Source organism: Malaya genurostris, chromosome 3 (genome assembly GCF_030247185.1).
Source record: "Malaya genurostris strain Urasoe2022 chromosome 3, Malgen_1.1, whole genome shotgun sequence".
In the NCBI taxonomy this organism is placed as follows: domain Eukaryota; kingdom Metazoa; phylum Arthropoda; class Insecta; order Diptera; family Culicidae; genus Malaya; species Malaya genurostris.
In genome coordinates, this window is record NC_080572.1 from 44,918,759 (window position 1) to 44,931,708 (window position 12,950).

Here is a 12,950-nt window from a genome sequence, read left to right on the forward strand (position 1 = left end):
GGATCCCGGCTCATTGCTCCATTCCTGGCAATGAAAGAGCCGATATTTTAGCCAAACGTGGTGCTATTGAGGGTGAAATTTATGAGAGACCAATTGCTTTCAACGAATTCTATAGCTCGTCTCGCCAAAGAACACTTGCCAGCTGGCAAGCTTCTTGGGATAAAGATGATCTGGGTCGGTGGATGCACTCAATTATTCCGAAAATATCGACAAAGGCATGGTTCAGGGGACTGGATGTGAGTAGAGATTTCATTCGTGTGATGTCCAGACTCATGTCCAATCACTACACGTTAGATGCACATCTCCTTCGAATTGGGCTCTCCGAGACTAATCATTGTGCTTGTGGCGAAGGTTATCGAGATATTGATCATGTCGTTTGGACATGCGTGGAGTATCGTGATGTCAGATCTCAACTAATAAATTCTTTGCGTATTCAAGGTAGACTATCCAATATCCCAGTTCGAGACATTCTTGCTTGTCGTGACCTTTCATACATGAAACTTATTTATCATTTCATAAAGAAAACTGGAGTTTCAATTTAATAAAGGCCCCTTTCAAGACTTAGTTCTGATCCCAGCTGCGTCCATGAGTTCAACCAATAGCTAAATTAGAATAAAAATAATGTAATGATACAAACAAACTCGAAACAGTTTATGAAATTATTAACAAAATGTCTGAAAATAACAGCTTATTTTATAATTTATAGAAGTTAATCGTTTGGTTCAAATAATATTTCCGAGTAGATTTCATAATTAATGACGAGTTACCTAAGATGATATTTAAGTAATAAGAGAATATGTTTTAATAAATGCAAAACGTTGTGACTATGTTAGAATTAAATTAGGATAAGAATATTATGTAAAAGTGATGCTACGGCGAAGAAAAACTTATGTAAACTGGCTTAAGAAATAAACGTATTTATGAAAAAAAAAAATCTCGCGTCGTCCCACAGGAGCACTGAGAGAGAGAGTGCAATGAGTGTGAAATATTGAAATGTATCTGTGGCCTTTATGTGCCTGTTTTGTTGATGGTTTTCGCTCATTTCACTTTCTTTCAGTGCAAGAAGCTAGATTGTCGAGAACAAATTTCAACAACGGCTAGTCTACGTCAAAGTTCAATTGGGGACGGGTATAGCGGGATGGGTTAGTCGATGCCTTTCACGCAGCCCACCTGGGTTCGATTCTCAACCCTGAACATAGTTTTAGAAAGTTTTTCTGGCCCGAAGAGGCGAATGACCTTAAGGTTAAAGCCTCTGAAATTGAAACAAAAAATTTACGTCGTAATGGGATTTGACTTTAATCCGTTGCGATACTATAAGTATCGAGACCAAAAGAATCGATACTAACAGTATCACTCTGATGCTATATCGATACCAAAAATACTCGATTCTTGAAAAAAAGTATCGATACCTCAAAGTATCGACTCGGTATCGGACATCCCTACTGGTCATACACTAGTTATACATACTCGAAAAACTTGAAAATAATTTTCAATCTGACTCATCCATCATTTTACTTTGATAAACATTTCAAGTTCATATATTCGTTTTATAAAAATATCAAATTTAACTAAAAGTACTGATTTTAGAGCGAAATCGAAAGAAAAGAAGAAGAAAATTAATTGAAAATTGAGTTCGCGTTTTTCCATTCAATTGCGGCAGATTTCTGAAATTCATTCGGATGCAGTTGTTGCACTGGAATCCGCATGGATTCGGAACACGAAAAATCGAGGCGAAATGAATTTTTGTGCTACTATAATTCCACATCAAATCCGAGTGGGCGAAAAACTGATTTATTCTCTTCTGTAAATTTAGTTTTATCAAAATCAAAGTCTTGGCATTACATTCTTTTTGTGGAATTTGGCCTTCTATTTCAACAGACTTCGCAGCCGATTCTTAGCGTACAGAATCATTGCATGGCTAGTACTACGAACTTACTGACACTATGAATCCTTCCTGGTCGGAGCTCTAACATATAACAACTGGCTTATAAGACCAGCGCCATATGCATTGAACCGCCAACCCGGGTCAAATTTAGTTATATCGAATATGTGAATCTAAAACTCCTCAGATTCATGCTTCGCCCGGAAGCAATTGATTTAGACAAAAAAGATCATGGAATTAAAGAATATTGTCTTTCTTAGGGGTGCATGCCTTTAACTAAGGCTGTGAACCATTTCGTGGTTAATTTTAACTTTTGGTTAAAATCTGACACTTGAGTGGTTATTTTGTGTCGAGTAGTTACATTTAATTAAAACTGCGGCCCATTTCAAAGTTTGACGGACGGAAAGTTATTCGGGTTTATTTTGCACTGGAAATAATTTCAACTAAAGAATTAATATTAGAATTTTTTGCAAGTGTCGGAAAATAACTATCGATCTGTCAAAAATAACCATGCTCTCGAGCAGGGTTATTTTTGACCACATCAAATTAACCGCTCGAATGTCAGATTTTAACCAAAAGTTAAAAATAATCGCGGAATGGTTCACATCCTAAGAATCTAAATACCGGAAGATCTACTATAAGGAGGAGATGCGCAAGGTTTTGTCATTAGGTAATCTGATAGAAGATGTTTAGCTTTCTTTTTTTCCACCAGATCTGAAGTTTGCATACATAATTTGAAACTTATTGTAACATTGACAGTGGCGTATCTAGGAGGAAGGCGAAAAGGACAGTCGACCCGGGTGCCGGTTTTAGGCTGTGGACCATCTCGCGAATTAGTTTAACTTTTAGTTAAAATTTGACACTCGAGCCATTATTTGGATGTTGTCAAATATAACCCTGCTCGAAAGCATGATTATTTTCGACAGATCGATGATTATTTTCCGGCACTGAAAAAATCTTGAAGAAAAATTCTAATTTCAGACATTTAGTGAAAATTTCTTGTGTGTGATTTCTTTTTATACATTCATTCAAATAAAATGTCCCTAAAACAGTTTCAATACGTTTTCAAACGAAGTAAGTTTATCTCAAAGTTCTTCTTGCTTTCGCTGTATTGCAATTGATAAACCACTTGATATCATTTTATTTTATTATTTATCATTTTTTTTAAACACTCGAACTAGAAATAACACATAACTATTTCTTATTTTTACGTTTCGTCTTCGGCTCATGAGTGCATTAGCAGTCTATGTTGATCTGGTAACGCCACCTCATCGCCATCAAAAACCGCTAGCGAAGTTAATGAAATGTGCAAAAGACTGTTTGCACCGAACTGCCCTGTCTTTACTGAAATGCCGAAGATTGAAAATTTTTGTTTTCATTAGATTACTCTCAAAGTTCAGTCGACATTTAATCACATTTTCCACATGATCAAATTTCAATATTGGAATCTCACTGTTTCACATCAGTCTACACCAGATCTGGACGTTTCATGCGTTTCTAAGATATTTGGCATCATAAAAAGTTTTCTTTAATTTTGTGGGTTTTTCTAAGCAGATTTCCGAAGTTACGCGGTTTTTTTCTACGCGGATTTCCGAATTCACGCGGTTTTTTTGCGCGGATTCCCGAAGTTATACGGATATTTTTACGCGGTTCATATCCCCCGCTTAAAAAATAGATCTCAGTGTATTACTAAAAATGCAGAACCGATACAAAACGCTAAAGATGTAGAACCGATTCAAAACAATTCTGCCTGTCTTGTATGGCAAGAATCTGGCAGAAACAGAACCGTTAATAACCGCTAGGTGAAATTCTCTACCGGATTGGACTTTTATTGGACCAATGATCCAACGCATTGGACCAATGAAGGACCACCGTTGAACGTTTTTTTCTAAGAGGGGATGCCAATTCTTCTAAACTCCGAACTACCAATCAGATAAACTCATTTCATTCCGAAATAATACCATCTAAACTTGTATAATCCCTTTCAAGCTTTCATAAACCGACTAATAGCGCACGATTCTCCCCTAAACTTCTACAAGCTCGCTATATCTTTTTTGATAGAAACCGGGATTAGAGAGATTTTCCCAGCCCTTGCTGGGAATTCATGTTATTGTTTCAGGTATCTTTCTGCAAATATCAAAACAACGAAGAAGATTTTAAAGTAACAAATTTGTACATTACTAACTAAATATTACTCTACTTCCTCACAAACTATCGGTCAGAATATCTCACTACGATATACGATTTATAACGCTTAAATGTTTCTTTGCCTTATTTTGAGCGAACTGATCGCCCTCCGAACGCCCCGAGGCTACGATAGCATTTGCTAGAGCGCCTTATCCTTGACACCGCACTGGATTTTCCGCTTCTCGTCAACTAGGATACGTCGATTTTGCTTGCATGTCATTGTATCTACGACAAGAGAGTCATAATATATTATGGGATTAGGTTGATAATATATTTAACTTTTTTGGCGATGTTTGAAGACAACAATTTATTTTTCTCAGCGCGTTTCAAAAAAATTACTTCTCAGGTAGGTGAAACCGATTATTGGTTTGTGGTATATATATATAGCTGTAATATTTATTCTTTCTAGTTAATATTCGTATGGAATGTTTAAAACGTTCGTTACCAAGCCCGATGTAAAATGAACTTGTAGTCATCTAGGCTATTTTTGATTGTGTTGATAATTTTCACCCGAAATTAAGTGGTGGCAGGCCAGAAGCAAGCGAATATCGTAACAAAACATGGGTCTCATTTTGTTTGCGTTGGAGGATGAGAAGTAGGCACAGATCTGTATTTAGTTTTAGCAATATGTACTAAATCATGACATATGCGAGATCACTGTCCAACTAAAGAATCCATTTTGAGTGTCCAATCTGTTAGTCTGTGATCTAGTTTTTCGCAAACTTTCATCCAAAATTTAGGATTTTTGAATTTTTTTTTGTTGCTAAACCAGTTTTGCTCATACTCTATAGAGAAATGGAAACATTTTTTCGAATTTACAGATTTTTGTAACCCGGTATGAAGATATTTGAAATTTTTATCTGGCATTTCAGAATTTGTCTGCAAATCTGCAGATTTCTGAAAAAAAATATGCAAGCATTTTAGTGTTGAAGTCTTTTAAAAATCTAGTTTTCCGCAGATGTTTGTCAAAATTTACAGACTTTAAAAATCGACACGGCTTTTTTTCTCGTTAAACCAATTCGAGCCGCATTTTTAAATTTGATATGCTTTTTCATTTCAATACATAACCAAAACGATTTGATTCAAAATTTCAAGTGCAAATTCATGAAGATGCAAGATTAATTTCTTTTCCACTTAGCTTATACGTAATTTTTGTCTTTCTCATATAGAAAGTTTATTCAATCACTGTGAAAACCGACTTATGAACTGAGGCTCGAAGGGCCGAGTGTTATATACCATTCGACTCAGTTCGTCGAGTACGCAAAATGTCGGTGTGTGTGTATGTGCGCGCGTATGTGTGTATGTAACGTTTTTTTGCACTAACTTTTTTCGGAGATGGCTGAACCGATTATCACGAACTTAAATTCAAATGAAAGCTTTTTAGGTTCAATATCAAATTCCTGAATTTCATTTTGATCTGACTTCCGGTTCCGGTGTTATGGGGTAAAACGTGCATAAAAATGAAAATACGATTTTCATAAACTTAGGTTTAAATGAAAGGTCCTGTGGTCCCAAACGGAATTCTTGAATTTCATCCGAATCCGACTTCCGGATCCGGAAATATAGGGTGAAGTGTGTTAAAAAGTTTATACCATCACTGAAGAGGGCAAAAACCGTAAAAAAAATTCTAAATCTTCTCCTATTGATAGTTTTTATCAGTAGACGGTCAAACAAACCGATTTCGGTTATTCTTTCAAGATTCGAAAAACATTATTTAACCCTCAGGGTACGGACTATAAAAAAGTTACGTTCAGTACGGACTGGGTTAGCCTAACCCGGCGACTTTGATTGGGTGTATATCGAGCTGTACTTTGTCAATTTGAATAATTTTTTTTTATTTTGTGTGAAATTGTCTCAAAAATATAATAGAGTTGTCAGATTAATCATTTAACTGATTGAAAAAAAATTATAATGAAAAATGTGAACGGGTCTTGAATTTTTTTTGTAATAAACGTTTTTTTTTTTCAAAGTGCTGTAACTTTTTGAAAAAAAAAATATTAACATTGTATAACTCGCATTTGAAAGGTAAAAAGTAGTTCTTGCAAATGTTCATAACGGTTTTTTGATTTATTCGAAAAACTATATTTTTTTTGAAAAATGAAAATTTGCGTTTTTTCGAGTTAGCGAAAAAACGTTGTTTCGTTGATTTATGATGATAAAGGTTAAAATTAATTACTTTGAGCGTAAAAAAATTGTTTCTCAGATATTGTTGAGTAGTATCATATAAATAAATACCAAACATAATTGTTAAAGGCGAATATTTATTATTAAAAAGTTACACAAGTCATGTTACATAATACGCTCTTAGCATGCAGGTATAAAGGCCGGCCGCGTTTGCGCGGCGGGGCGCCTCTCGGAGCAGCTGCTTCTTCTTCGCCTGACAATGGCTCTTCTTCAGATTCTGTGTCTGTTTCAGAATCGTGAGAACTTTCCTCTTCCGCACCTACGGCGTCGTCGGTGTCACTGTCATTCTCTGTAACGCTGTCCTCCTCGTTTTCCTTGTACAACTCCTCCAAAGCAGCAACGCTTCGAGTGATTCGACGCGTTGCCATGTTTTTAATGCGTGTTCTTTAACAAAAAATTACAAGAAACAAAATTTAATGAGTTATAATTCACTACGAGCAGCAAAGATTTCGATATAAGACGTACGTTCAAGTGATTGAGATCTACTACAATACTTCGCTTACACCATGTACAACGCGTTATTTTGAGGTTAGAATCTACAAAATTAAGTAAAGAGTACGTATTCTTACTTACCTTTTTATTCCTCAGCGGCAAACAGACGAAAATTAAAACTTAATTTTTTTGAAAATTTTGGATTTTGTAACGTTCGATACGGACTGGGTGTACCACACCCGAGCACAATGTTTATATGTGTCTAGCTCGGACACAAAGCGGAGACTGACTCTGCCACTTGGGCCTCTAATAGTGTGTACCTATAAGTTTTTTCCCCCCCTGGTCCGGACCCCCCTCGCCGACTTCTCTTCGTATGGCACTTCTTTCAAATTTCGCTCGGGTTACGGTAACCCAGTCCGTACCCTGAGGGTTAAAGAATACCACAGTATTATATATGACTAGCTGACCCATCGAACTTCGTCTCGCCCGTTCTTTTTGAATTTATGTTTTCAGACAGTAGAATTGTCAATCGTCTTATGCTGCTAATGTATCTTTCCATTATTTTACTGATTATTTGGCTGCGATGAATTCATCAAAAAAAGTGAATATGTTGAAGGCTTTTGTTATGCAAAAATAAAGCGAATGTACCGCGAATCATCTTTTGAGTCAGTGCATCGAATAGCGATTGTTGATCTCTCTCAGACTATGGTTTCGACATATGGAATAAAATGTGAAGCAAAAATAACTAAGATGACTACTTTAAATTGATTCCACAAATTTACAAAAGCTGCCCTCGCGACTTGTAGTTCGTCACTTCTCGCTAGTCTGATGATTTTATTCAATCGTGTTTGATTAATGTTCGTAGCGTGAAAATCACAGGAAAAAATTTCGATTAACAATTTAGCGATAAAACTTTATTTTACTTTTAATTTAGGACTTTTGGTCAGTCAGTAATTATTTAGTAAGTTTTTGACATATCAGAGACTCGCATCGCTAAGTTCGACTCCTCTGGTAGAAGGTAAAAGTTAAGATGCGACAAACCTTCTCCTTACTTAAATGAACCTTGTTTCATCGATTTTTTCCACACTTTATCTGCAAATCCCTACTCTTCCTTGAGTACTATGGCTCTACATTTTTCATATTCTTTCTTCTCTCACAATCTCTAGTTAGTTTGATATTGTTAAAAAACCGAAAGATAAAATGAATAATTCATGGACAGTTCAAGTTAGCTTTCTTTTAAATATTGTGTCCATTAACTTTTACATGAACATTCGTTTAATAGTTTTATCAATAGTCGACACCACATCATTTTGTTTAGTACCCCACCTACGATTAACGAATGTTGGAGTTCGGTACTGAGACTCTATATCAGAAAGTTTTATATGAAAAAAATGTGCAATTCTTCTGTTATAGTGGAGTGAACAGGAGTGATTGTACCAGTATTCAGCTTATCAATCCACCAGAATTGACTCGGTTTTCAATCCACCAGAATTTATCCGATGCGATTGAACGAACTTCAGCATGCTAAATGCAAGGTAAACCTCTTTGTCTGATCTCATTATTTAAACAGTAGCATTCTTTCATTGATTCGTACGAAAATCTTTCTATAATGTGATTTGTTCCACTCACGACTACGATGGCCAACATTAATCATCTAACTGATTACATTACACACAATGCATTTTCTGGTAAACAATATCAGAACTTTTGATCCTGTTTGCGATATAGCTAGAACACTCATATGCGTTCCATCATTAAATAATTTTTCAAACAATAATGTTGATACCCAATTAAGCACGTGGCTCGGAATGACGAATCACATCAATAAAATATGCATGTGAGATCACCACACAAAACTACTCGCTGCGCGCCAAAAGATTCTTTCAACGATCTAGTATTCCTTTCTTTCGACGGCCAAACACTTATGCAACTCGTTGAGCGCCAAACACCAATTGTAGATCTAGCAATCATTGGCGACTTTTTCAGTGGAAAATTCCATTGTTCATACAAAATAACTTTATTGGTTTTTCCCACTTTTCCGGTAAGTTTTCCATTTTTTTTTTTGATGTACGAACCCGGTGGGGGTAAAAACTGATCAAACAAAAAAAAAGCATCTCAATCCGTCCATCCGTTCTTACGTGATGCGATTACAAAGAATGATCTCTGCATTTTTATATATATAGATAGTGTGATTGATATGAGAAAGGCATCATTACACCTCTAGGTGGATTAAAGCAGGTTTTTTTTGGATGTGATGAGTTTTGCTATTTCATCAAACTACATGTGTTGCCACCCAGATTGACAGTTCAATGCATTGGACACTGGGCTCACAAGCCAGTTGTCGTATGTTCGAGCCTCGACCTGGAATGACACTTAGGCTGTGAACCATTTCGTGGTTAATTTAACCTTTTGGTTAAAATCTGACACTTGAGTGGTTATATTGTGTCGAACAGTTGAATTTAACTAAAACTTCGGCCCATTTCGAAAAGTTTGACGGACGGAAAGTTATTTGGGTTTATTTTCCACAGGCAATAATTTGAACTAAAGAATTAATATTAGAATTTTCATTGCAAGACTTTTTGCAGTGTCTAAAAATAACCATGCTCTCGAGCAGGGTTATTTTTGACAACATCAAAATAACCACTCGAGTGTCAGATTTCAACCAAAAGTTAAAATTAACCACGAAAGTTTTATTGTCAGTAGGATCGTAGCACTAGCTATGCAATGATTCTGTACGCTATGAATCGGCTGCGAAGTTTGTTGAAACAGAAAGGCCAAATTCCACAAAAGGAATGTAATGTCAGGACTTTGCTTTTACATGTGTTGAGTAGAGTGACTATGATCAGAGTGGCGTCAGCTGTTCGTTTGGAATGACAGCTCCCAGTTCCAAACGAGCAAACGACCTGTCAATTCAATGTAAAACTAATGGAATGTTTTGAATTGTTGCCAAAATTACAGATGAGATGTCGTCACTCTGGTTATAGGCACTCTAGTGTTGAGCACTTCATTTCCAACACCGAGCATAGGGCCAGAGTGAAGGCTTTATGATTGCAATAAAATAAATGCTCGATACTCTTTATTACCCTATCGAGGAGACATTGGCTCGAAAATGCCTTGTTTGGTATCTTTTCACTGTTTTACTCAAGCGATACATAATGAAAGCGTGAAGCTTTTTCAGGTTAACACGGTTGATGCAAATGGTGCAGAATTCTCAGATGACGGGCCGATTGAAGTGCTACGATCGGGCCGATATGGTGCTCAATCGGTCCGATGCGGATCGACAAAATTCACCGGGACTGTTTTTCGAGTTTACCTTTTTCAACCCTGCTTGAAGATATTTTAAATTTGTACCTGGCATCTCTGATTCTAGCTGCATCTTTATAAATATAAACAAAGCAAAATTTTTCTCAATCGATATTACCGGTCGGTGATCAGAGTTTTTTTTTTCAAATGTTTGATAGTAATATTGTATATAATGCATTCAAAATCAATCAAACCGAAAGATTCATCGCTGGTTTCGTACTACATCCTGTGTTTTCTGCGAGTAGTGCTAGTGTTTGTACCGCAGGTTGGCTACATTCATCCGGATGAATTTTTCCAATCTTTAGAAGTTATGGCAGGTATGTTTTTATTTTTGGTTTTCTGTAACAGGATCTTTGCCCGCTAATTTATTTTTCAGGAGACGAATACGGTCTGGAAGTCACTCGCACATGGGAATTTAACAGAACCTTTCCGATTCGATCAATAACGATACCGTATTTTGGAATGAAACTTCCGTTCAGTGCGCTTCGATTTGTTTCGATGTACAGCAGATATTACTTCGATGTGAATCTTAGAGGAAGCTACGTTACGCTTGTATTCCCACGACTTTTGATGGTTTTACTTTCGTTTGTTAATGATTGGAGTCTTCGAAAAATATGCGCTGCTTATGGATTGCAAAATCAGTTCCGCCTTCTAACACTGGCCAGCTCCTACGTGGTATTGGTTTACTCCACCAGGACATTCACTAACTCGATCGAAATGGCCATTTGTTCAGTACTGCTGTACATTGTAAGTGATTGCATGATACATTCCAATACGGTAATTTATCAGCGCGAATTTTTGGAGGAACAATATCTAAAAGCGAGAAATAACATTGAAAAGGTCAAGTTATTCAAACTGAGGATGTCTCTTCCATCGCATTCACTCAATAAATGCTTCCTCGTGGCGACACTCTGCGTTGCAGGAGTTTTCAATCGACCTACGTTCTTTCTCTTCGGTACGCCACTAGTATTTCACTGGTTGCTGCGAGGGATGGGCACGACAATGGTTTCCTTCACCGATTTCAATATAAGGATGATAGCCTTAGTCTTGTCGGCCATTCCGACATTGATATTTTTCATCGTGGTGGATTCTCTGTACTACGGATATCTAACACCAGCTGAGCTGGAGCATTTGGATGTCGGTATAAATAATTTTGTTGTGACACCTTTAAATTTTATACGATACAATATCAATCCGGAAAACACCAACCAGCACGGGGTTCATCCGTACTACCTGCATCTGCTTGTCAACATTCCCATCCTGTTCGGCATCCTCGGGGTGATTGCAGTTCTGTCCTTTGCAAAGATGATATACAGGTGAGTTGCTTATCGTTTCGACGCTCAGAATCCTACATATATAATTAGTTCTTCAATCTAGCAAAGTATGCTTGGAGCCAATCATTTTCAATGACGTAGAATGTCAGTTTTAACTATGTATGTAGACTGCATAGTCCACATATATGAAATAATTTTCTAAATCTATCATAACTACAAAACAATCTTCTCTTCTATTTTTAGATTTGCCTCAAACGAACTGGCCAACTTGCCCAGAGCACAGTCATTTGTGGGACTAATTCTATCGACCATCTTTTTCCCAATTCTTATGCTTTCTACCATTAATCACCAAGAACCACGGTTTCTGCTTCCAATAACACTGCCACTTATCCTTCTACATGCTCAGAAACTCCAGACTGGTTTCTGCAGTTCTTACCCTTTTAAAAAACGTTCATGGCTGAAGGACTTACTTTACGACTACGTTCTGTGTTCCAGAGCAAGTTCACGCTATTTGTTACAAGTCTGGTATTTGACTAATCTGGCCCTAACTTTGTTTTACGGTTTCATACACCAGGGCGGTGTATATCAGCTTGCTGCTCACCTAAGCCGACAAATGGATATTCGATCCTCAACAACTCATATCCATCTAGTCACTAGTCACATTTACAGTATGCCGCAGTGTTTTCTCGATATACCGAGCACACAGACTCTGTTAGTAAACCCGGAGAACGGTCAGAAGTATCGCAGAGGAAAACAGTTTTTTCTTTACGAATATGGCAGCATGGAATTACCGTATCTCTACCACAAGCTTAAGCTTATTTTAGATATAAATGAAATGAAATCTATCAGTGAAAATCAAAAATACTTCCTGTATCTTGCCATCCCGTCTAGTTTGGCCGAGGAACTGAACGATGTGTTCCACAACCGCACAACTGCTCTTATAAAGCATACGCAGATAGCCGTGTTTTATCCACATCTATCGTTGGAAGCACCACCCAAACTGCTGGGTCAACATCTGTGTGGAATTAATACAGACCCAGACGAGACGCAGGATACCTGTCCGATATACGCCTTGGACGACGAGCGAAATCCATATTCCGTGACACGTATCTTGAAAGAATTTTCCTCACTGGTGCACCAGCTCGGTCTTGTTCTGTACCGGGTCGACGTTCGGAAAAGAATAAAATAACACGGAATGGTCACCGCAAAGCTTACCAATGTGACCTCCTCCTGGATGGTCACCAGTGATATCAGAACAAGCTAGTCGATTTGCAATGTTGCTTAGCTTTACAAAACCAACCTTCGTTCGTGCTGATCTCAATGATGCGACTGTTCAAAGCAGCATTCCTTACCGATATGATTGCACTATATTTAAGTGTTTATTTTGTCATTACAATTAAAACGTTCTAATAAAACCAATGTAGAACAATCGCCCTACGATTTTCGTCAAATATTTGTGAAGCACTCGCCCATGATTCATTTGTATATCCTCCCAATGTCAATCTTTGTTCAATCGAATCGTCCAGGTTTCGTCTGTTGTCGTTTTAATAAAAATCATACATGTCCGGACGATGGAGAGAATGGTCTCCAAGCGTTAGCAGATTCCGATTTGAGCCATCCGTTTGTAGCTTGTTGAACGTGAGGCTGAAAAGAAGACATATTTTGAATTCATTTTTTTCAGTCAATCA

The 12,950-nt window shown here is 37.2% G+C and overlaps 1 protein-coding gene across 1 annotated transcript; it reads left to right on the forward strand.

Annotated features, from left to right (window-relative positions):
- The first annotated feature begins 10,067 nt into the window (after positions 1-10,067).
- LOC131436988 (GPI mannosyltransferase 4) lies at positions 10,068-12,693 on the forward strand. The gene is made up of 3 exons (XM_058606007.1): positions 10,068-10,305; positions 10,365-11,304; positions 11,506-12,693. The coding sequence occupies exons 1-3, from the start codon at positions 10,161-10,163 to the stop codon at positions 12,449-12,451; spliced, it is 2,031 nt and encodes a 676-aa protein (XP_058461990.1). The 5' UTR covers positions 10,068-10,160; the 3' UTR covers positions 12,452-12,693.
- Positions 12,694-12,950: the final 257 nt, after the last annotated feature.